The following is a 22,204-nucleotide window of genomic DNA, read 5'->3' on the forward strand; positions in this document are numbered from 1 at the left end:
AGATGGGGTGAATACTCCATTCCTAAATGCATTCACTGTTATGAAGGTTACATAGACAACATAAAACACGAGAGAGAAAAATGAGCTTTGGACTTCTTCAGCATAAAACTGCTCATGAGGCTTGAGGATGATGAATACAAGCCCAAAATGTAGAAGGAACTAGGAGAGGATTTGCCGAGGAGAAATAAATTTTCTGGCAGCTGGTGCAAGATGAAAGCATTTGTATCAAAAAAAGAATTTTGTAACAGCTTGAGATATAACTCACGTGCTATTCCACTTATTCCAAATGTACAATTCAGTGGGTTTGAGTGTATTTCACAGAATTGTGTGACCATCATTACAACTTATTTTAGAACATTTTCATCTCAAAAGGAAATCCCATACTTGTGAGTACTTACTCCCATTCGCTCTGTCCCCAGCTTGGAGAAACCACAAATTTTCTTTCTGTTTCTATGGCTCTGTTACTCTGGACATTTGATATAAGCAGAATTATACAATGTCTGATCTTTTATGACTGACTTCTTTCACTTAACGTGATGTTTTCGAGGTTCATACATGTTGTAGCATGTTTCAGTATTTAATCTCTTAATTGTGGAATAATATTCTGTTGTATGAATATGCTACATTTATTTATTATTCACCAGATGATGGGTATATTCCTGGCTATTGTGAATAATACTGCTATAAAGATCCATGTACAAGTTTTTGAATGAATGTATTTTTTTTTCACCTCGTTGATGAAACCCAGGAATGGAATTGTGGCATCATATGGTGACTATATTTAATCTTTTGAGGAACAGCCAAACTTTTTTAAAGTGACTACCCCAATTTATTTTTATGCTAGCAGTTTGTGAGGATTCCGGTTTCTACACATTTTCACCCAAACGTGTTATTTTCTTTTTTTGTCTTACCCCTCCTAGTGTGAATCAAGCAGTATCTTTTTTTTTTAAGATTTTATTGATTTATTTGACAGAGAGAGAGACAGCGAGAGAGGGAACACAAGCAGGGGGAGTGGGAGAGGGAGAAGCAGGCTTCCCGCTGAGGAGGGAGCCCCATGCGGGGCTCTATCCCGGGACCCTGGGATCATGACCTGAGCCGAAGGCAGACGCTTAACTGACTGAGCCACCCAGGTGCCCTGAATCAAGTAGTATCTTGTGGTTTGATTTGCATTTTGCTAATAGCTAGTGACCTTAGGCATCTTTTCATGTGCTTACTGACCAGTTGTATATCTATCTTTGGAGAAAGGTCTTTTTAAAAAATGGGTTGTATGTCCTTTTTATTGAGTCCCAAGTGTTCTTTATGTATTCTAGATACATGTCTCGTATTAGATGCAATAAATCCTCACTATTCAGAGATTCTGTATTTGTAAACTTGTCTAGTCAGTAAAATTTATTTGTGACCCTGAAACATGGTTTCATGTTTCTCATGGTTCTTTCATAGTCATTCACAGACATGCTCAGAGAACTGAAAAATTTGAGTCACCTGATGCACAATTTCCAGCTGAGGTAGTGATACTCTGCCTTCTTGTTTCAGCTTTCATACTGTACATAAATATTCTTTCTATGGTCTATTTAGTGCCATATTTTTGACATTTTCATGATTTTTTTTGGTGATTTTGCTGTTGAAAATGGCCCCAAGAATAGTGTGGAAGTGCTTTCCAGTGTCCCTAAGTAGGGAAAGCTGTGAGGTAACTTACAGAGAAAATACATGTGTTAAATAAATTTTGTTCAGGCATGATGTTATAGTGCTGTTGGCTGTGAGGTCAGTGTTAATGAATCAATAACATATACACCAAAACATATATAAAATATGGTGATACATTGATTGGTCAGAGAAACTGTTGTGACCAGAGGCTCACAGGAAACTAACTTTGTGTTTCCTTTCAGAGCAATAATTAAGAATTCACTAATTCAGTGTTTGTGGTGACATTAGAGAATATATGTACCATTAATAATGAGAATCGACTTCAAATGTTTTGCAAATATTTCACTTCATCCTGCAGATTGCCTTTGTATTTTCTCATCGGTGTCCCTTGAAACATGTTTTAATTCTTATGAGGTCTAACTTATTTTTTTCCCTTGCTTGTGCTTTTGGTGTCACATCTTAGTGAGCTTTACCTAACCCCAAGATCACAAAGATTTATTTACATATTTTCTTCTAAGGTTTTTATACTCTTAGTTCTTATATGTAGGTCTGTGATCCATTTTGAGTTAATTTTCATGTATGGTGTGAGGAAGGGATGCAACTTCAATGGCTATCCAGTTATCTTCCTAGAAGGGGCTGGCCGCCAACGTCTCTCATTCCTTCCAGTCCCGTGTTGCAGAAAGTCCATCCCAGGCAGTGAGAGGTCTGGAGTTCTCTTCTTCCATCCATTCTCTACTCATAAGATGGAAACTCTATTGTAGGCACAAGTTCTGGGCTAAATACAGTCAGAGTGGAGCTTCTGTCATACTAATCAAGGACAGGGAGTGAAGGTACAGGTTTTTGGCTCAAATGCCAGTTTCTTAGTGTTCTTCCCCAGATTTATTAGATTTTCTTAAATAAATGTGTGGGGTTTTTTTTCCACTTTCTCTATGCCCTTAAGACAGTCAAGAGATTTTAACTTGTTGGATTTTTAGTAATTTTCACAAGTTATGGTTATTTTTCTAGGGGAAGGCCCACGAACCTCTCCATGCCTTCATCCAGCAAGTTGTCTTGCTGTTTCAAGACACATTTTGAAAGTCAGTTAATAATGTAGCAGTAGTGAAGTGAGATTTAGCAATTTTGGTGGTTAGTTACTAGAGATTTAATTGTTACGGCCACTCATTGCAATATTCTAGGGGAATATATCTAGTCCAAATGCCATATGGTGGTAAAAAAGACTTTTACCTTTCACATTAGCAGTAATCAGAGGCAAATAAACATTATAAAGTAAACTGCATAAGTGAATAGACTTTTAATTCACAGTAGCAAGTATGTCCTTATGTGGAAAAATATCCTGACAGTCCATATTACAGTAAGAATCACATAATGACATTAATTATAATTTCACTGTACAACCTGATATTGATTTTCTAAGTTTTGTGATATACCTAACTACAACTTAGGGACAAGCATTGATGATTTTATACGTTCTGTGGAGCATCAGAACATAGCTTTGGAAGTGGATATATTTGGAACTAAAAATGGCCTGGATGACCCATCTTATAATGGAGCCATCATAGTATCTGGTAATACAAAGGTATGCTGGTCTCTGTTTCATAATGTTTCCCGGAGGTGTGGAAAAGCTAATATAATATCAGTGTACTCGGTTCTCCCCTTTAGGAAACAAAATGAAAAACAAATACTGCTTTTATTACTTAGTGAATGGTAGTAATATGATGAATAATTCATATCTTAATCATTGTCTACCAATACAAATTGTGTGTATTAACAAAATAAATACTATATCATAGCCACTGTCAAGTGCATATTTGAGTCCAAAGAACTCAGATTCCTCTCCGTGATTTTATAATACATATATTCTGAAACCTCTGTTTTATTCTTAAACAGTAATACTTGATTCTAGCCTTAAGCCAGATGTCTGGTGGCTTAGATACAGCCTACATATATGTTTTGTTTTACTTACACAGTGTTTGTTTTTTGCTTTGATTATTTGACATCATTTTTTTCTTTAAATTTTATTGTTATGTTAATCACCATACATTACATCATTAGTTTTTGATGTAGTGTTCCATGATTCATTGTTTGTGCATAACACCCAGTGCTCCATGCAGAACGTGCCCTCTTTAATACCCATCACCAGGCTAACCCATCCCCCCTAGAACCCTCAGTTTGTTTTTCAGAGTCCATCGTCTCTCATGGTTCGTCTCCCCCCTCCGATTTACCCCCTTCATTCTTCCCCTCCTGCTGTCTTCTTCTTTTTTTTTTTCTTAACATATATTGCATTATTTGTTTCAGAAGTACAGATCTGTGATTCAACAGTCTTGCACAATTCACAGCACTCACCATAGCACATACCCTCCCCAATGTCTATCACCCAGCCACCCCATCCCTCCCACCCCCCACCACTCCAGCAACCCTCAGTTTGTTTCCTGAGATTAAGAATTCCTCATATCAGTGAGGTCATATGATACATGTCTTTTGACATCATTTTTAAAACATGATCTTTTCATCAAAATATTGAATTTTGACCTCTTCAGCAAAAAAAAAATGAAGATCTTTGAGAATTTATAACCTTACTTTTTATATTTTAGAATTACAGATTTTCATTAGCATGCAATAGCAAAAGACTAAATTGCTTCCCGGTTCTTATGGATATTATTAGTAATGCGCTACTTGGAATGATTACACCATCAGCACATATCCAAACTGACAGAAGTACATTTTTAAGGGTAAGTATATTGACTCTCCTCCATCAGGATCTGGACTCTCCTCCATCAGGGATCTCCCCGATCACTCTTTTAAGTGCTGTGATCTCACTCTTGTTGAGTAAACTACTGCATAATAAATTACCATTTGTATTCATGCTAGCTCCCGGTTTTGAAAAATCAATACACTTTTTAGAGCTTCAATTTTTTAAGTCATCTCTACACCCAACGTGGGGCTTGAACTCAGAATCCCAAGGTCAAGAGTCACACGCTCTACCAGCTAAGCCAGCCAAGCCGCCCCTGAGCTTCAGTTTTTTAAATGCAAAACAGAACTAACAAAATATTTTTCAAAGAGAATGTGAGGTAATGAAATTGAACTCATGCAGCTCTGAGACTAGCACAAAAATAACAACAGATGGAAGGAAAGAAAGGAAGGAGGGATGGTGGGAGGGGAACAGAGAGGAAAAGAAAAGAGAAGAAATTGAAGTCTTATTAGTACTTTTAGAAAGGCTACAAGAGGAAACAATTTAGGACAAAGTTCAGGCCAAAATTGCAGACTGGTTACATTAAAATTACTCCAGTTCCTTGTAATAAATACTCATTATCTGAGCCAACCCTAGACCTACCAAACCAGATTTTTCATACCCGGGGGGGGGGGGGGGAAAAATCCTTATTTCTAAAAAAAAGCCCAGGTGATTAGACTGTATACAGTTTTGTAAGTTTAGAAACCAGAATACCTGTTAGAGTTTGTAATTATTCCTTTTTTCTTACTTCCTAAATATAGTTCTTCCTCTTAGAGAGTTCTTTGAACACAGAGAACATGTAATTTTTTAAAAGATTTTATTTATTTGACAGAGAGAGTGAGAGAGAGCATGAGAGTGGGGTGAGGGGCAGAGGGAGAAGCAGGCTTCCCGCGGAGCAGGGAGCCCGATGTGGGGCTCCATCCCAGGACCCTGGGATCATGACCTGAGCCGAAGGCAGACACTTAACCGACAGCCACCCAGGCGCCCGAGACCATGTATTTTTAACACTACATAATATTTTGTACCTGAGATAGGGCCTGGAACATGATAAGCACTAATTTATTTGTTAAATGCATAAATGAATGTCAGAGGTCAGCAAATTATCTATATTCCATCCCAGTGTAAGGTTTTATGATAATATATATGGCCAAGAACCAGTTACTCATGTGTATATAAAATGAACCCACCATTATTTTTATACACTCCTGCAAGATCTTGAGTTGGCTTCTCACAACATACCTCATGGTGTGTTCAGAAAATGAAAATCCCTTTCATTAAGAATATGTAAGAAGCTAAATCATTAAAGCAAAAAGTTCTAATTCTCCATCAAGTATTAATTAATTTTAGAACGTATTCTATGGTTCGTTTAATTAACCTCCTATCAATTTTCTGATTTCTGAGGGAGGCTACAAATTGAACAAATTACCTTGAGCTTCCATCTATGAAAACATTCTGTTTTAGCTGCGAAGAGTTTGATACCAATCACTTTGTTTGATCTTGTACTTATGTGCCCAACATTTGAACTTTAATATCTCCAGCAGCTCATTTCCTGTTCTATTTGAATTTACCCATTCATTGCTCAAGTAAGAGTTTTCTGTAGTTTCAGACCTTGTGTCTTTCCTGTTCAAAGTCACGGACTTACCACTGAGTCCTGAACCTACCCAGCATGTAAGGTATTCTGAAAAGATCCTGTCAATAAGCTTAAATCTCACCTTTCTGTAGTTAGCAAGTGGGCCTCTAATGGCCAGGCTGAAAACGACCAGACTCTGCTTATAATAACTTTTTTTCAGTAATATGTGTAATCAAACAACACCTATGTGGATCATATAAGTAACATGGGAATTGCTTTCAGGGCAGTCTGTGAATCCTCTGTCCTCAAAGATTGTTCCAAACAGGAGCAACAATATGTGTAGCCAAGTGCAAAGGTTTTTCTTGGAGATTTCACTTCCCCTTCTAGTACTGTACTTCATCTCTACTTTTGAATCCTCAACCAATATTTAGCTGGTCTCATGGTGTACCTAGAAAGATACTTAGTATCACTCTGCCCATAAAACATCTGATACGATTTTTTCACTCAAGCTATCCCATTTGAAATAATTAAATAGGAGTTAAAAATGGAATGTTTCAACTGGGAATGATCATTATTTACTATTTAGCATCAGAATAAATTTTAGAAGCATAACATAAGAAAATGACAAATATTACTCCTTTTTTATTTTCCAACTGTGTTGAGTTATCAATTCATTCACCTTCTTTGAGTCATTTTCCTTATCTATGAATTTGGATAGAAAGCCAAGAGTTAAGCTTCAAAATTGGATGGATAATGAAAGAGTTTGGGAACCTCTACAGGGACCTAAGGCAGGAGTATATATCATCAGTTTAATATTTTTAAAAATGTATTCCAGAAAACCAAATTTTGAATTTGTTATTCAGCTCATTGTATTCTTTGCATTTTCAGGACAGAAGGAGTAATCCATATGAATTCCAGGGATATTCCATGCCCTGGTTGATTTTGATATCCTCATGTACTCCTTATATTGCCATGAGCAGCATTGATGATTATAAGGTAATAATGAAACCTTCATTACTTTGTATGAATAGAAGCTGAAGAGTAATAAAATTACAAGATTTTCCTTAGGGCTATTTATACATGTTTAATAGAGCAGCCAACTCAGCAGTAAGTCCTAAGACATAAAATTTTTTTAAGTCTTTATAAATATAGGGATAAATAAATAGATTACAGATAGAGAATGATTCTAAAATTTACATGGATATGCAGAGCCTAGAATAGACAAAATAACTGAAGAAGGAAAAAACAATGTTGGGTGAATTATGCTTCTGATTTCAAAGCTTACTACAAAGTTATAGGAATGAAGAATGTGTTGTATTTATTTAAGAGAGTCATATGGGCATATGAAATGAAATAGACAATTCAGGTATTCTCAGTTGATTTTCAGTAAAACTCCCAGGGAATTCAGCAAAATTTACCAGAACAACCTGATATTGGTATGAGGAAAAAAGAATGTTCTCAACACTTACCTCACGCCATACAGAAAATTATTTTGAAATAAATCATGGATTTTGTGGTAGGGAGTTATTTCCTAGATGGGACAGAATAAGCATATACCTTCAAAGAAAATGAGAACTTGAAACTCATCAAAGTTAAAACCTTTTGCTCTTTGTAAAACACCAATAGTAAAATAAAACACTTTGGGCTGGGAGAAAAATATTCACAATACTCATACATCTAACAAAAGCCTTATATCGTGCTTACGTTGGCAGCACATAAACTAAAATTGGGAAGATACGCAGAAGAGTAATATGGTCCCTACACAAGGATGTCACAAAAATTTGTGAAGCATTCCATATTAAAAAAAAAAAAGAAAAGAAAGATTTGTGTCAAGAATATAAAGAACTCTTAGTAATAGAAGATAGCCTAATTTTAAAGATGGGCAATAAAAGATAGCCTAATCTTAAAGATAGCCTAATTTTAATAAAATATAGCCTCAGTAATAAAAGATAGCCTAATTTTAAAGATGGGCAAATATTTGAACAAACACTTCACCAAAGAAGATATATAGAAGGAAAATGCTCCAATAAAAAGATGGCTGATATCATGAGTAATCAGGAAAATAGCTCCAATGAAGTCCCTCTGCTCATTAAATAAAATGAATAACATTAACATGACTGAAAATATCAAGTTTGTGAGGATATGGAGACACTGGAACTCTTATGCATTGTTGGCGGGAATGTAAAATGCACAATCACTTTTGGGCTCTGTCTTATACAATTAAAAATACATTTATTGTATGGTCCAGAATTTCTCTCCTAAGTATTTACCTGGGAGAAAAGAAAACATCTTTCCACATACAGACTGGTACATTACCATTCTTGGTAGCTTTATTCCATAATAGCCTACAATCTGAAACAGCCCCAATTTCCATCAAGCTGTGAACTGATAAATAAATTCTTGTGAAGGAACAACTAAAACTGCATCAGCATAGGTACAACTCACAACCATTACACTGAGGGAGCGAAGACAGAAAAGAGTAAATCCTGAATGATTTCATTTTTAGGAAATTCTCAGAAAGGTAAAATAAATTCGTAGTGACAGAAAGCAGACCTGTGGTTTCTTGCAACCAGTGATAAAGGCTATTGACTGCAAAGGAGCATGGGAAGTTGGGGGGTGGCGGGTAATGAAAATGCTCTATACTTTGATTGTGAGTGTGAGACAAGAATACATGCACTTGTCAAACCCCATGCAACTCTATACTTAACAGGGATATTTTTTTATTGTTTCAAAATTACATTTCAAAAAAAGTTAATGAAAAAGAGATGACTGAAATAAAAGAAAATGGTATTTTGAAAATGTGAGAACTTAGATAAAAAATAAATTTCAATGTTTAACTGACAATCTGTTTATACATGTTCATTCACAGACACTCTTTCATTAATCCCAATGAATTTTTAATGTATCTACACATATTTGGAGCATCTTGTAAGGTGAAGATTCTGATTCAGTAGTTCTGGGTGGAGACAAATTTTGAGTGGCAGTCACAGGGTGGTAAATTTATGACTAATTAACCCAGGCCAACTTGCGTTAGTTTTATCTACAGATCCTAATAAAATATCCTTTAATGGTTCCATTTTTGTAACTTAATACACAAAATGACCTTGCATAACCATCTTTATCTGTTTCAAACTTCCTCCCTCTCCCAAGCAATTCTGTTGTCCAAGGGAAGGGTGTGCTATCCAGAAAATGTCCTCTTCTCTTCCTAGTGTAGAACCTCCAGGAATCTTGGGGAATGCCATTTGCTGGCCTGATGTGACTGTCAGTCATCCTGGTGTTAACACAGTCCTAATTTAAAAATGTCTCCCATGGGAAACACAAACACTCTCTTTCTCTGGCCACAATTCTATCATGGTTCTCCCAACACCGTGGCCACTGTCCGTCTGCCTCCGTTGGAACTTCTAATTCTTCCCCATTGTGTCTAAATTCTGGAACCCCTCAGAGCTCATCTCTTAGCTCTCTCTTGCTAGAGTCATTCTCTCTTTGGCAAGCTCATCGAACCCGAGGGCTTCCAACCCCCTTTACCTAACCCGTCACTCACAGCTTTTACCCCAGCCCAGATCTCTAATTTCTAACACTACCTCAAGGGCTGATCCGAACTCCCTTCTCAGGGTCGCTACTGGGAGCAGCATCACAGACTTAAACTTCATGTCTCCAAAGCTGAATTTATGATATTCTTGAATGTGTACCCCCTTCCATATTTCCTGCCCCCATAGATGGCAGCACCACGCACTCAGGTGCTCCGTCAGTAACCTAAAACCACAATTCGTCCCTCTCATGGCTTCACCCACAGATCAGTCCAGCACCAGAACCTTGTCAGTCATGCAAACCGAACAGGCTTATGCTGGGAGATTTTGATACGTATCCTTAGGTCAGATTACATCTAAGACGGGAGCCTCATTTAGCTAATCAGAGACCACCAGCAAATGAATTTAACTATTTATAAGTAGTTAAGTATTTTTAAGTAGTTGATAAGTGGTTTTAAAATATGTAATTTAGTATGTTTATTCAGAGAATGACAAGGAATGCAAAATACATAATATTTATGAATGTAATAATATTATATATATATTTATTATATACAAAGAGACAGCACAAGTCTCTCCCCAAAGATGATATATTTTATAGATATAAAATACTATACCTTATTTATTATTATATTCTACATAAATATATAAAATAATACGTATTCTTATATACATATAAAATTGCTTTATTCTTTTCGTTATAAGTAAATGATGCATTGGGGTCATTTTGACATAGCACGCATTCAAATATTTATTACCCATCCAAATATTTATGCATACATACATTAATATTATTACATTCATAAATATCATGTATCTTGTATTCCTTGTCATTCTCTGAATAAACATGCCAAATCCCGTATTTTAAGATTACTTATCAAGTGATGTGGGGTTTGGCACAAATTAAACAATTATAATAAACAATTAAACAAGTTTGAATATATTTTTTCTTTTAAAAATAATTAAATTCAGGGTGCCTGGGTGGCTCAGTCTGTTAAGGGTCTGCCTTCGGCTCAGGTCATGATCTCCAGGTCCTGGGATCGAGCTCCATGTCGGGCTCCCTGCTCAGTGGAGAGTCTGCTTCTCTCTCTCTCCCTCCCCCAATCATTCTCTCTCTCTCTCTCTCTTTTGGTCTCTCAAATAAATAAAATCTTTAAAAAAAATAGTTAATTTGCTGATAGTCTCTGATTAGCCAAATGAGGTTCCTGTCTGAGATGTAATTTGATTTAGGCTCCCATACATCATTAATCTCTGTATTGTTTCCTGCAGCGTTAATGCCTTGATTACACTTAGCTCTTCCTTCACATATTTCTACCAGGTGTGTGATGAACATCAGTGTTGTTAATCAAACCAGCAAACTGACCACTTATGCTTGGAACTATCCGTATCCCTTGGTCCAGATGATGCTTATAGCATGATGCAGACCTATTACAAATGAAAATTTTGTTTGAATGTTTCCTTACATAAGCCATATTTTCTTAAACCTCAAGTTGAAATGCCACTTTGTATTTTTGCTGTTTTTTAATCAGAGCAAAGCTCAGTCCCTGCTATGGGTTTCGGGCCTCTTCCCTTCTGCATACTGGTGTGGGCAGGCGCTGGTGGATGTTCCGGTGTACTGCTTGATCTTCCTTCTTATGTATTTGATGGACTACGGTTTAAATGCCCAAGACACTCTATTTACAGTGGTAAATCAGATTATACAAGTAAGTGACCATCTTCATAGAACAAATACCCTGTATGATTTAATGAAAACAGTTGAAGGGGCAAACTGTTCACGTTGTTAGTTACATTGTCATAAATGAAATAACTGTAGAACCCTGTGCTCTAACAATCTTCTGGGCCCTAACGTTTTCTTAGAGTGCATTTGTCTTTAACTAAACATTCCTGTTGATTTCAGATCCTGTGCGCGGTTGGCTATGCCGCCTCCCTTATCTTCTTGACATATGTAATTTCATTCATTTTTCACAAGGGGAAAAGAAATAGTGGCATTTGGTCTTTTTGCTTCTGTATGGTAAGTATATTTCTTGTGAACATTCATTTTATGCATTTAAATATACAATTCTGAGCCAGTACTTTAAAATGTGCCCTCAGTAGAGTGAAAAATTAGTATTACAGTCTATAGTATTTTGTTTTCCTTAGGTAGGATCCTTTTCAAAGTCTGCACCTTTTTCCTCTTCCTAATTTCTACCCTTGTCTCTTTTAAAAGTGGCTAAATTGTTTCTAGAACCATAAAGTGTTTGCTAGAAGGCAACCTGGAAGCCATTTGTGTCTTCTTTTTACTGAAAAAGAAACAAGCCCAAAGACCTCCACAAAGATAATACAGGATTATAAATATTGTTGCTAGCATAGTTAAAACTAGAAACTACTTCTCCATACTCTACTAGAATTAATTCCATAAAAGCAACACTTATTTTATCTAAATTAGGAAGGAAAAATATGTGTTATCTCCTAGTATCTATTCTGATTTCCTGTCATTTCAACTGCCAAAAAGTAAATTATCATTTCAACAAATATTAGTTGGCTTCCAACAATGTGTCACAAACGAAGATCGATAATGCAGAAAAAAATAAGACAGTTTCAACCCTGAGAGGGCACTCAGAGGGTAAACAGAGAACTAAATAGCCACTTACTAAAGCAAAGTGATAAGCAAAAGATTATCTCCTCTTAAAAGATTGTCTCTATGACAACCAGAGAAGGGAAAGATTAACTCATGAAAATGAGAGCACAGATTTCCTTGAGGAACTGAAACCTGAAGAGTAAGATTTTAGTAGCCAGAGAAGACTGACGAGTCAGTGAATGAACAGAAACTCAGGGGAGAAGGTCCAGGCTTATCCTGAGAACTGGTAATAATCTGGCACGGATAAGGGAAGAGAACAAAGTGCAGCGTGGGCGTGGCCCTACTTATGATAAAAATATTGGTTGGAACCACATTGGCCTTTAATGATGCACTCAAGAATTTATTCTATAGGCTATGGGAAGCCGTGGAAGCTTAGAGGGCAGAACAGAAATTCGATCAGAAATATACTTTTAGGGGCGCCTGGGTGGCTCAGTTGATTAAGCAGGGGACTCTTGATTGCAGCTCAGGTCCTGATCTCAGGGTCGTGAGATCAAGCCCCACATCCGGCTCCACGCTCAGTGGGGAGTCTGCTTGAGATTCTCCTCCTCTCTATACCCCATCCCCCACTCGCTTGCTCTCTCTCTCTCAAATAAATAAATAAATCTTTAAAAAAAGAAGAAAGAAAGAAATATACTTTTAGGAAGAATATGCTGAATGCCATAAAAATGGTAATTCGTAACAGAAAGAAGTACAAAAACTGTTAGGAAGCTTTTATCATTGCAATGTTCTAGAAGAAAACGTCTGAGAGCTCCCCTTGTCCCTGTAACTCTCTCTTATCCCTGAATTTTGAATTTGAGTACTTCCACTGAAGCCACTCCGGGTTGCTCCATGCTTCTCTTTCCCCACTGGTGTCCCTAACAGAAGTCTTCTCTGTTGCCGATGCATCATCCCCAGGAGATGTCAATTTGTGTTGCCTCTGATTATTGCTTATCTGCTAATTTTACCTCCAAAATCAATATAATGCCAACTTTCTTCCTTTTCTGTAATGAAAGTAAGTTATCTATCAGATCCTAGATTTATCCAGTCCTGTCTCATTCTTAGGAATATCCTCAAGATGAGCCATCTCAATTTGGAGCATGCATGGAAATGCAGAGTGGTTAACATGCATGTTCATATCTTCTTTAGATCACCATCTTCTCTGTGTTTGTATTGCTGTTTGAACACTATGGACATGTCGCACTGTACTGTGTCACCTTTTTAGTACCACACGCCACGTTAATTGGCTGTATGTTCTTATATTTTCAGGTAAGTAATGCTGCTGTCTGCCCCAGTGTCCTGGGAACTCTTAACCAGTTGTGGAAGCTATGCTTGGGGTTTGGGGCTCTCCTCCAATGCTGAATATACATGGCATTTAAAGATTTCTACCTCATGGATTCCAGTTGAATTTCTTCTAGATAGGGCAGTGTGCTCCAGCTGAATCGTGTTAGAAAACCTGGTCCTGGTCCATGTGTGGGGAGACAGGGTAATAGGTGGTGGGAAATAGAGCAGCAAATAGGTGAATGAAATACCCCTAATCTTCGGGATCTCAAGATTCTAGAGAGGCATTCAATAGGAATAAAATATCCACCCCCCCTTTTTTTCTAGATAGAGAAGTACCAGCTTCTACAACTATGTGGATAGAGATGTGGAAGTACCAGCTTCTACAACTATATAGATAGAGATGTAGAAGTATGGACTTCTACGAAAGGAACGAAGATGCAGTACATGAGTGAAGACGGGGAAAGGGGAGGGAAAAAAAGGAAGGGGCCTTCTGAAGGATCAATGGACATGGGAGGGTATATGAAGCTCTGGGGGATAAGGAGAAAACACTGTTGCTCTCTCGTTATTTGGGGAGGCTAACACAGATACCCAAGATTGTCTCACCAGGTAAGGAGTAGTTGCTGAATCTTACTGCTTCAGATAAAAGCAAGTACCTCGTAGACCTTGGGAGGAAGGAATACCACCTCTTGCTACACATTTTGGAATAGACATCTACCAATACCCATGGTGAAATCAGTGCACGTGTTAGTAGGACCGTTCAGCGGGTCAGTTCACAACTATATAGATAAAACTCATGAAACCAAAAAACTTCCTATTTAACCATTGTTTTTTTCCTTTTGCAGGTGTTCATATTTTATCTCCAGAAGGAAGAATCCAGAAGTACAGGGCTATTTCTGGTATTCTTAATTGTAAGAACACACTTGTCTTTAACAATCTTCGTGTCTTTTACTATACTGAGTCTTTTTAATTCCTGTACACACAGTGAAACTCTTTTTTATGAAGGTAAGCATATGGATATTTGTAGCCCATGGAGATAAAGTATTTGTAAAATACAGAACAAATTTTTCTCTAAAGATTGACCAGATAATATGCTTCCCAAATTTTGAAAACACTGTACCAGTATTAGCAGAAGTGGCATAAAGTAATGGTATTCCATAATTATATTTGTTTCCAATGCCCCGTAAACAAGATTGAAAGTGAATTTGATAGTTTCACAATTTTAAAATAGACCATTGGAAATTCGTAATGGTTTTTCCAACTGTATCTTTGGAGAAGTCCGACTACTTCTAATTCACTTCTGATGTGAAACATTTTTCTTGGAGTGCTTCTAATCATGCATCTCTCTCTCTCTTTCTTCCTAGCCGTTCCTGCATTTTATCATCTTCCTTTTTATTCTTCGATGTCTGGAATGGAAGTTTGGAAAGAAACCAATGAGGAAGGATCCCTTCTTTAGGTTGGGAGAAATCAAATTGGCTTCTTTTATTTCAGTCATTAATACTTAAAATTTTTTTCATGCATAAATTAACAATCAGTAAAGAACTGCCAAGTCTGAGGTAACAACCATATGCCAATACAAAAAATAGAGATCCAGGTACCTAAATCAAAGAGGATTTTAAGTAGAGAGGGAAACAGACCTGAAACATTGATTATCAAGGGCTCTGAATAAAAGGGTGGGAAAAGCTACATGCCACTACTTCAATTTAAATAGCAATCCATTTAAATAGATTCGGAGTTGAAGGAATGCTGCCAATCCAGGAAGGAAGGATGGAATGATCAATAGGCCAAAAACAGCAGTAATTGTTCTCTTTTTCTGTGGTGGTAAGAAGACCAACTGGTAGATCACAGATTGGTCCAGTTATTAATGGGACTTAAAAGCTGAGACTGTTTTTTTACACCGTGCAAGGACACGGCCATAAGCATCTCACTCCCTCTGTATCTCCCATTGGTTTCATCTTTACCTACTACAAACAGTTGAGTGGGCAACTTGCAAGATGACCTTTAACTATTTATCTATTCATCTTTAACTATTTACAGACAGTTGAGTGGGCAAGGAGAAAGATGACCTTTAAGAAATCTAAGATCAGTATGGGGGATTAGATTGAGGTAAGAGAGAATAGAGTGACCTATATATACGGGTATGAAGGACCAGACTTAAAGTGGGGGAGAAAGTGAATCTGACACACATTCCCAAGAAATGGCCAGGTTTCCGAGGAGATCAAGCATCTAACTTGTATTTTCTGAGACCGTCCTGACTTCAAATACTCTGACTCAGTATCCCCATGGGAATGTAATAATGCCAACATGGCCGTGGTATTAAAGCTAAGGTTTCCAGAAAGATAACATCATTAAATTATGCTATTAAAATCTTCTGTGAGATAATAGATACTAAGTTGCCCAGTGATAATGGAAAAAGAATCTTCCACAGAGAAGTAGGATGAAAGGTAGGTACGAAGCAAGGGTCACTAAATACAGCAGTACTGCTTATCAAGATAAGCACTAGGTTGGGAAGGGAGGAAGAGTCACCTTACTGAAAGGGGGTTATGATAGTTTATTAATTACCCAACCTACTCAAAGCATAAGATTTAAAGAATGCCGTATTCTTAATACAAGGATGAAAACCCCATATTGATGATTCATGGATGGCTCTTGACTCTAGAATTCCTCCAAGAAGCAATGATGCTTATCAAAATCCAGAAGCACCAGAAGGGGAGGATGAAGATGTTCAACGGGAAAGAATGAGAACAGCAGATGCCTTGAATTCCACAAGCTTTGATGAGGTAACACCTATGAAGTACTCATTTCATCAAATAACACAAATGTTTGTCAGTTAACATAGTCCGTCTACGAGTCTGGTCCTCAAATAATCCTGGGTTCCTCTGGTCCATACAAGCACAGATCATGACTTCCTTTTAGTAAGTAATCATCTTGTTTACGTTGAAACGAACAGATTAAAAGTCACGTCACCTCAGTTTGTCATTCTTGGAATAAAAACCAAGAAGTGGAGTACAACTGAAGTTGCAAAAGCCAAGGAAGAACTTTATTTTATTTTTTAAAGATTTTATTTATTTATTTGAGACAGCACACATGCAGGGGTGGGGGAAGTGGGGGTCGGGGGAGGGGAGGCAGGGCAGAGGGAGAGGGGAGAAGCAGACTCTCTGCTTAGCAGGCAGTCCTAGGTGGGGCTCGATCCCAGGACCCTGAGATCGTGACCTGAGCTGAAGCCATGAGGCTTCACTGACTGAGCCAGCCAGGTGCCCCAGAACTTGTGAATTTTAGAAGGGGAACACAGGGACACGTTAGCACTGCTCCTTGGAGAATGGCACTGTACGGACTGCAGGGCAAAATCTGGTCGGCAGCCCGTTGTCTTGTCCTTAGAGCAGGACTCAGTACTTCTCCAAGTCTCTTTGCTCCTGTTCTGCACAGAATACTGTGCTTCTGAGTAATTGCCTTGGTAGGAGGGGAAAATGACCATCTCCTCCCTCCAAGACCGAGGACCAGGATTGGAGAATGGCCAGGAAAGTTGTCCCCTCATGGAAGGTCTCCTGTGATGGCATGGCTTGTGTCATGAGGGGCCACACCAATGGGAGGACAGAGCTTCAAAGTTCATGGAGAGAATTAAGGTCTGATGTGATTTACTTACAGAAACCGGTCGTTATCTTCAGCTGCCTGCGCAAAGAGTATGCAGGGAAAAGGAAATGCTGCTTTTCCAAGAGGAAGAAGAAAATCGCCACAAGAAATGTCTCTTTCTGTGTTAGAAAAGGTTTGACCCCTATGGCCCTTCCCCTGGTGGCCTGGGGCCCTCATGAGCTTTATTATGTCTTGATGAGAATCGTTCTGTACATCGCCTCGCGGTTTCCCACACAGACCCATCAGCAGGTGACCTTGACAGTACCTTCGTTCAACATGTCCCATTTCTAAGTAGAATTAATCAACATCTACACAGAAACCATAAGCACTCTATTAAAACAAACCGCTGAAGCCACGACGTATCTATTTCGTGAGCATGATTGGTTTCCTAGTGTTTGTTCTATTTCACAAGAGAATGAACTGGGGTTTTGCCAGTGCAGTCTGAAGGCTTGGCCAGCAGCCGTTGAGATGACCTCATTTTGTGTACTGACCACAGTACTTAGGGTCACAGGAGACAGAGTCTGACACACTGGCTTCCAAGAGGGGCTTTACCCCTTCCCATCTGTGTGACCGTGGGCAGCTAACCTCATCTCTGAGAGCCGTCCCGAAATATGTACACAGGGATCATGACAACAACCTCTCAGGCCTGACGAGTAAATGAGACCCCGTATATAAAGCACAGAGCACAACGCTTGTCACATAGCAAGACTTTAGACTATGTTTTAGACTTAATTTTACTATTAAAGTCAATTCATATTAAGTGCAACCAATTTTTTTTTTCAGGTGAGGTTTTAGGATTATTAGGACACAATGGAGCTGGGAAAAGCACATCCATCAAGGTGATAACCGGAGACACAAAACCAACTGCTGGACAGGTAGGTGAATTGTGTGGAGAATGTGCTATCTCGTGGTGCTCAGAATAAACTTGTAAGATGTGAAAGCTTTGTAAAGAGCAAATCTCATTTAATCATTAGATGACAGAAGTAGTTAAAGTTGCAGACTAACATATTCACAAAGTTAACATGTTCATACATGGAAAAATTAATCACTGGCAGGGAATAATTACTTATGCCTTCAACGACATCTAGAGGCAATGTCCAGTATCTGATTAGAAAGCAACATCAGAATCTATACAGGCCTCAGTTATCATACCATAAAACACATGGAGTTGCACTTTTTTTTCTTGGCAAACTATCTGCTTCCATGTATTAACGGTGAGTGCAGTGTAACACATTACATTTTTGGTTTTGATTTTTTTTTAAAGATTTTATTTATTTATTTGAGAGAGAGAGAGACAGAGAGAGCACAAGCAGGGAGAGGGGCAGATGGTGAGGGAGAAGCAGGTTCCTCGCCGAGCAGGGAGCCTGACATGGGGCTCGATTCCAGGATCCTGAGATCATGACCCGAGCCGAAGGCAGATGCTTAACCAACTGAGCCACCCAGGCGCTCCCCCCACTTTTTTTTTTAATGGAAGTATAGTTGACATACAGGATTTGTACTTTCAATGGGCATTGTCTTCCCAGTATGTAATGCTTTAATCTTGAATTAAAATGTTTAAAAAAGAAAACAAAAACCCTTTATTAAGCCATTATATTCATTGTCCTTCACAAAGTGCCTGGATCCTGAGACATATATTTTTGTAGAAATACACTATTTCTTGGGAGTGTTTTCAAAGAATGATTCAAAATTGAGCAACAGGGATATGAAGTGAACTTGAGTCCTACATGCAGTTGAACCATATAAGATGGTCAGACACCAGAAAAAGAGCTGAGATTTAGCAAAGAGGGAGACCACACAATAGAGTATAGAGAACATATTTCCCCCCAAATTCTATGGCAAAAATAGACCACTTTAAAAGCTCCTTTGGAAAGGATGTCCAGGGATTTTGGAGAACAGAATATAAGGCAGAGAGATGTCTGTGGCACCACACCAGGGGAGAGGGGGTGGTGCTCAAGCCCGGAAGGGAAAAGACCTCCGGGAATGTGATTGATAAATATGCCACCAAAGATGGAGGAGAAATTAAATATTCACAATCCCTCCAAAGCCGAGATGAGAGCCCGTGATGGTGAATGGGGCTACTCAGGGATGTTGGTGGCTCACTCAACCCTAACTGGACTCCTTAGCTTAGTGGAGACCACGTTCCAATTGAGTCACCATCTAGACCCTAAATCGTTATTTCATTTCTCGTTAAGCATGGGCAAAAAAGGAGGTAGTAACTGTTCACAGATATATGATAATGAACTATTTGAAAGGTAAGTAAGATCTGAGTTAACAAAGCAAACTATTTGGGTGTCATGAAATTAGCTTTAATCAGATCAGCCAGTGTGATCTTTATAAACAGTACCATCGTCCTACTTCAATATTTTCAACAACCTCCTACTGCACTAAGGCTGAGGACCCCCCTCCCCGCATCCCTCTGGCTCATCTGGAGGGGCCGATTATCACATGCCTTCCTCACTCTGCACCCAGGCCCCCAGCTTTGCCTCGGGTCTAAAAACAGATGGAGCTTCATCAGGGCACAGGGCTTTGCTCTGCTCCAAATTCCTTTCGTCTGGGCTTTTCCAAGGCAGGTGCCCTGTCCCTCTTCTGCCCCAGGGGTCCCTCAGCAGACAGGACCCTCTCTGATCATCCTACCTAGTGATGTTAGTTAGTCCCCGCCCCCAGCATCCTGACTACTTCCATTACAGCACCACTTAGGAGCTGTCTGTATTCCAGCCGCTCATTTTTCTACTTGTTTATTGCCCAATTTGCTCAGCAGAATGAAAACACAAGTAACAAAGGTGCTGGCTATTCCATTCCCCACTGTATCCAAAGCAGACAGCGCAACATATGTTACGTGCTCAAAAGACATGTGCTCACTGAGTGTGTTCAATAGTGAGGAATTCCATTCATAAATTCATATACTTGTTTCCTGATTGTGATAAAAAAAAATTGGATATAACCTGTTGGCCATGATGGCAAGACATATTTGCGAGATACTTGATTTTTCAGCTTAGATTAGGGGGTGCACACCCTTGTTTTCATGTGTTCATTCTCTGACGACCTCTCTCCAACACAGAATGATTATAGATTATTCAGCCCAATTAGGACTTAGAGAGTTTCTAGTTTTTCTAGGTTTGTAAGGAGAAAGAGGCCATTGTGGGGCGCCTGGGTGGCTCAGTTGTTAAGCGTCTGCCTTCAGCTCAGGTCATGATCCCGGGGTCCTAGGATTGAGCCCCACATCGGGCTCCCTGCTCCGTGGAAGCTTGCTTCTCCCTCTCCCACCCCCCTTGCTTGTGACACAGCCCTCTCTCGCGGTGTCTCTGTCAAATAAATAAATACAATCTTAAAAAAAAAAAGAAGAAGAAGAAGAAGAAGCCATTGAGAAATGCAGGAAAAACAAACCCAGAAGGCAGGCCCTGAGAGTGAACTTTTCTCTGCAGGTGCTACTAAAAGGGAGCAGCGGGGAGGGCTCCTTGGGCTTCCTGGGGTACTGTCCCCAAGAGAACGTGCTGTGGCCCAATCTGACTGTGAAGGAGCACCTGGAGGTGTTTGCTGCCATCAAAGGACTGAGGAAAGCGGACGCAGCCATCACCATCTCGAGGTGGGTGGGAGCCACCCCTGTTCTATACCCTGTGGGGGCAGGAGACAGTTGGGAGTGAGGAGCTTCACTGTCAGTTCAGGACAGGAGACTCTGAACCCTGACCCAGATCACACTGGGTAGATTCCCCACTAGAAACTGGTTTCCCAGATTTCAAAGTGTTAATTTTCTTCTCATAGTAAATATAAAAATAGTAACCGTTGGTGAAAGTTATCAAAAATACTAAAATTTAAGTATAAAGTATTTCTCATAGACCAACTATTTAAAAATCATGAAATGGGCTTATATTCTTTTAAAAGGGAAAACTATCTATCTGGAGGGATCAAACCAGCCAGTTTAAGATTGCCTGGCCTGGGGCCCCTGGGTGGCTCATTCGGTTAAGCGTCTGCCTTCAGCTTAGGTCATGATCTGGGGTCCTGGGATCGAGCCCCAGCTTGGGCTCCCCGCTCAGCGGGCAGTCAGCTTCTCCCTCTCCCTCTGCCCCCCCAATAAATAAATAAAATCTTTAAAAAAAATTTCCTGGCGGGCGCCTGGGTGGCTCAGTTGGTTAAGCGACTGCCTTCGGCTCAGATCATGATCCTGGAGTCCCGGGATCGAGTCCCACATCGGGCTCCCTGCTCAGCAGGGAGTCTGCTTCTCCCTCTGACCCTCTTCCCTCTCGTGCTCTCTATCTCTCATTCTCTCTCTCTCAAATAAATAAATAAAATCTTTTAAAAAAATTGCCTGGCATCTATTTTCTGAACTGTATTTCTGAGCTGTGCTCCCCATCCCTGTGCTGTGTGGCCCATCCCCCTCCCAACTTCCTTACTGTGATGCTCCAGTGTCTTTGCTCCAGGTTGGTGGATGCGCTCAAGCTGCAGGACCAGCTGAAGCTGCCCGTGAAGGCCTTATCCGAGGGAATAAAGAGGAAGGTAAGGGGGGGGGGACTCAGTGTTACTCTGCGCACCCCACACGTCGGTGCCAGACATGCTGTTCTCCCGTTCCAGGTGTGCTTCGCGCTGAGCATCCTGGGAAACCCATCGGTGATGCTTCTGGACGAGCCGTCCACGGGGGTGGACCCCGAGGGACAGCAGCAGATGTGGTGAGGGACGCTACCCAGGCACGGACAGCCCCAAAGCCTTGCAGGAAATTTGTGAATTGTTTTACTTGTGTAAAAATCGTCCCTTAAACAGTTTCTTAATGGGGAGGGTGAGGGAGAACACCTCTCAATATCATTAGTAACACCAATATTTTCCGAAACAAACACCAACCCTCTCCCTGATTATATTTCATCATTGAAGAGAAAATAAGCATTGGCAGGACCCAGCCACACTCACTGTAAGTCGTACCATTGCCCCAGTGATCTTTTAGGAAGGGGTGGTGCATCCCTGGGCCACGGTGACCGTGGCCAGTGCTGGGGGAGGGGGGGGAGCAGTGATTCCCATTAGGTTGTAAAGGTGGGGGCCGCTTCTGGATGTTATCTTGAACATTTATTCTGCATTTATTTTCTCCTACTAGGTTGTGCCCCCCCACCCCACCCCCCCACCCCCCCGTGGTTGAATTCTGTCTCTCTGTTCCTTGGCACAGCCCTTTCATGAGCAACCTCTTGCTCAGCGTTTCTCAACACAAGCTCGGGATAAACTGTGTTCTCAGACAGCTCCTCTTCCAGCGC

General features: G+C 39.7%; 1 protein-coding gene and 1 non-coding gene across 3 annotated transcripts in view; both read left to right on the forward strand.

Annotated features, from left to right (window-relative positions):
* Window positions 1-22,204, forward strand: part of LOC114216115 (ABC-type organic anion transporter ABCA8-like) — a 57,759-nt gene that overhangs the window by 31,557 nt on the left and 3,998 nt on the right. Inside the window, exons 20-33 of one of the 2 annotated variants that reach the window (XM_088027259.1) lie at window positions 3,087-3,220; window positions 4,236-4,373; window positions 6,831-6,938; window positions 10,999-11,172; window positions 11,367-11,480; window positions 13,212-13,358; window positions 14,213-14,254; window positions 14,708-14,799; window positions 16,003-16,123; window positions 16,989-17,106; window positions 17,757-17,848; window positions 20,396-20,556; window positions 21,389-21,464; window positions 21,540-21,634. In XM_088027259.1, coding sequence (XP_087883385.1) covers window positions 3,087-3,220; window positions 4,236-4,373; window positions 6,831-6,938; window positions 10,999-11,172; window positions 11,367-11,480; window positions 13,212-13,358; window positions 14,213-14,254; window positions 14,708-14,799; window positions 16,003-16,123; window positions 16,989-17,106; window positions 17,757-17,848; window positions 20,396-20,556; window positions 21,389-21,464; window positions 21,540-21,634 — 1,612 coding nt within the window. Of the gene's footprint in view, window positions 1-3,086; window positions 3,221-4,235; window positions 4,374-6,830; window positions 6,939-10,998; window positions 11,173-11,366; window positions 11,481-13,211; window positions 13,359-14,188; window positions 14,255-14,707; window positions 14,800-16,002; window positions 16,124-16,988; window positions 17,107-17,756; window positions 17,849-20,395; window positions 20,557-21,388; window positions 21,465-21,539; window positions 21,635-22,204 lie in introns of both variants that reach the window. The other variant, XM_088027260.1, reaches the window with a different exon arrangement.
* On the forward strand, window positions 7,639-7,745 carry LOC114216339 (U6 spliceosomal RNA). Its single transcript, XR_003610761.1, has one exon. It is a non-coding gene; the product is annotated as a U6 spliceosomal RNA (small nuclear RNA).

Source organism: Eumetopias jubatus, unplaced genomic scaffold (genome assembly GCF_037043125.1).
Source record: "Eumetopias jubatus isolate StellerSeaLion01/CBP00866 unplaced genomic scaffold, mEumJub1_p1.0 scaffold_10, whole genome shotgun sequence".
NCBI lineage: Eukaryota > Metazoa > Chordata > Mammalia > Carnivora > Otariidae > Eumetopias > Eumetopias jubatus.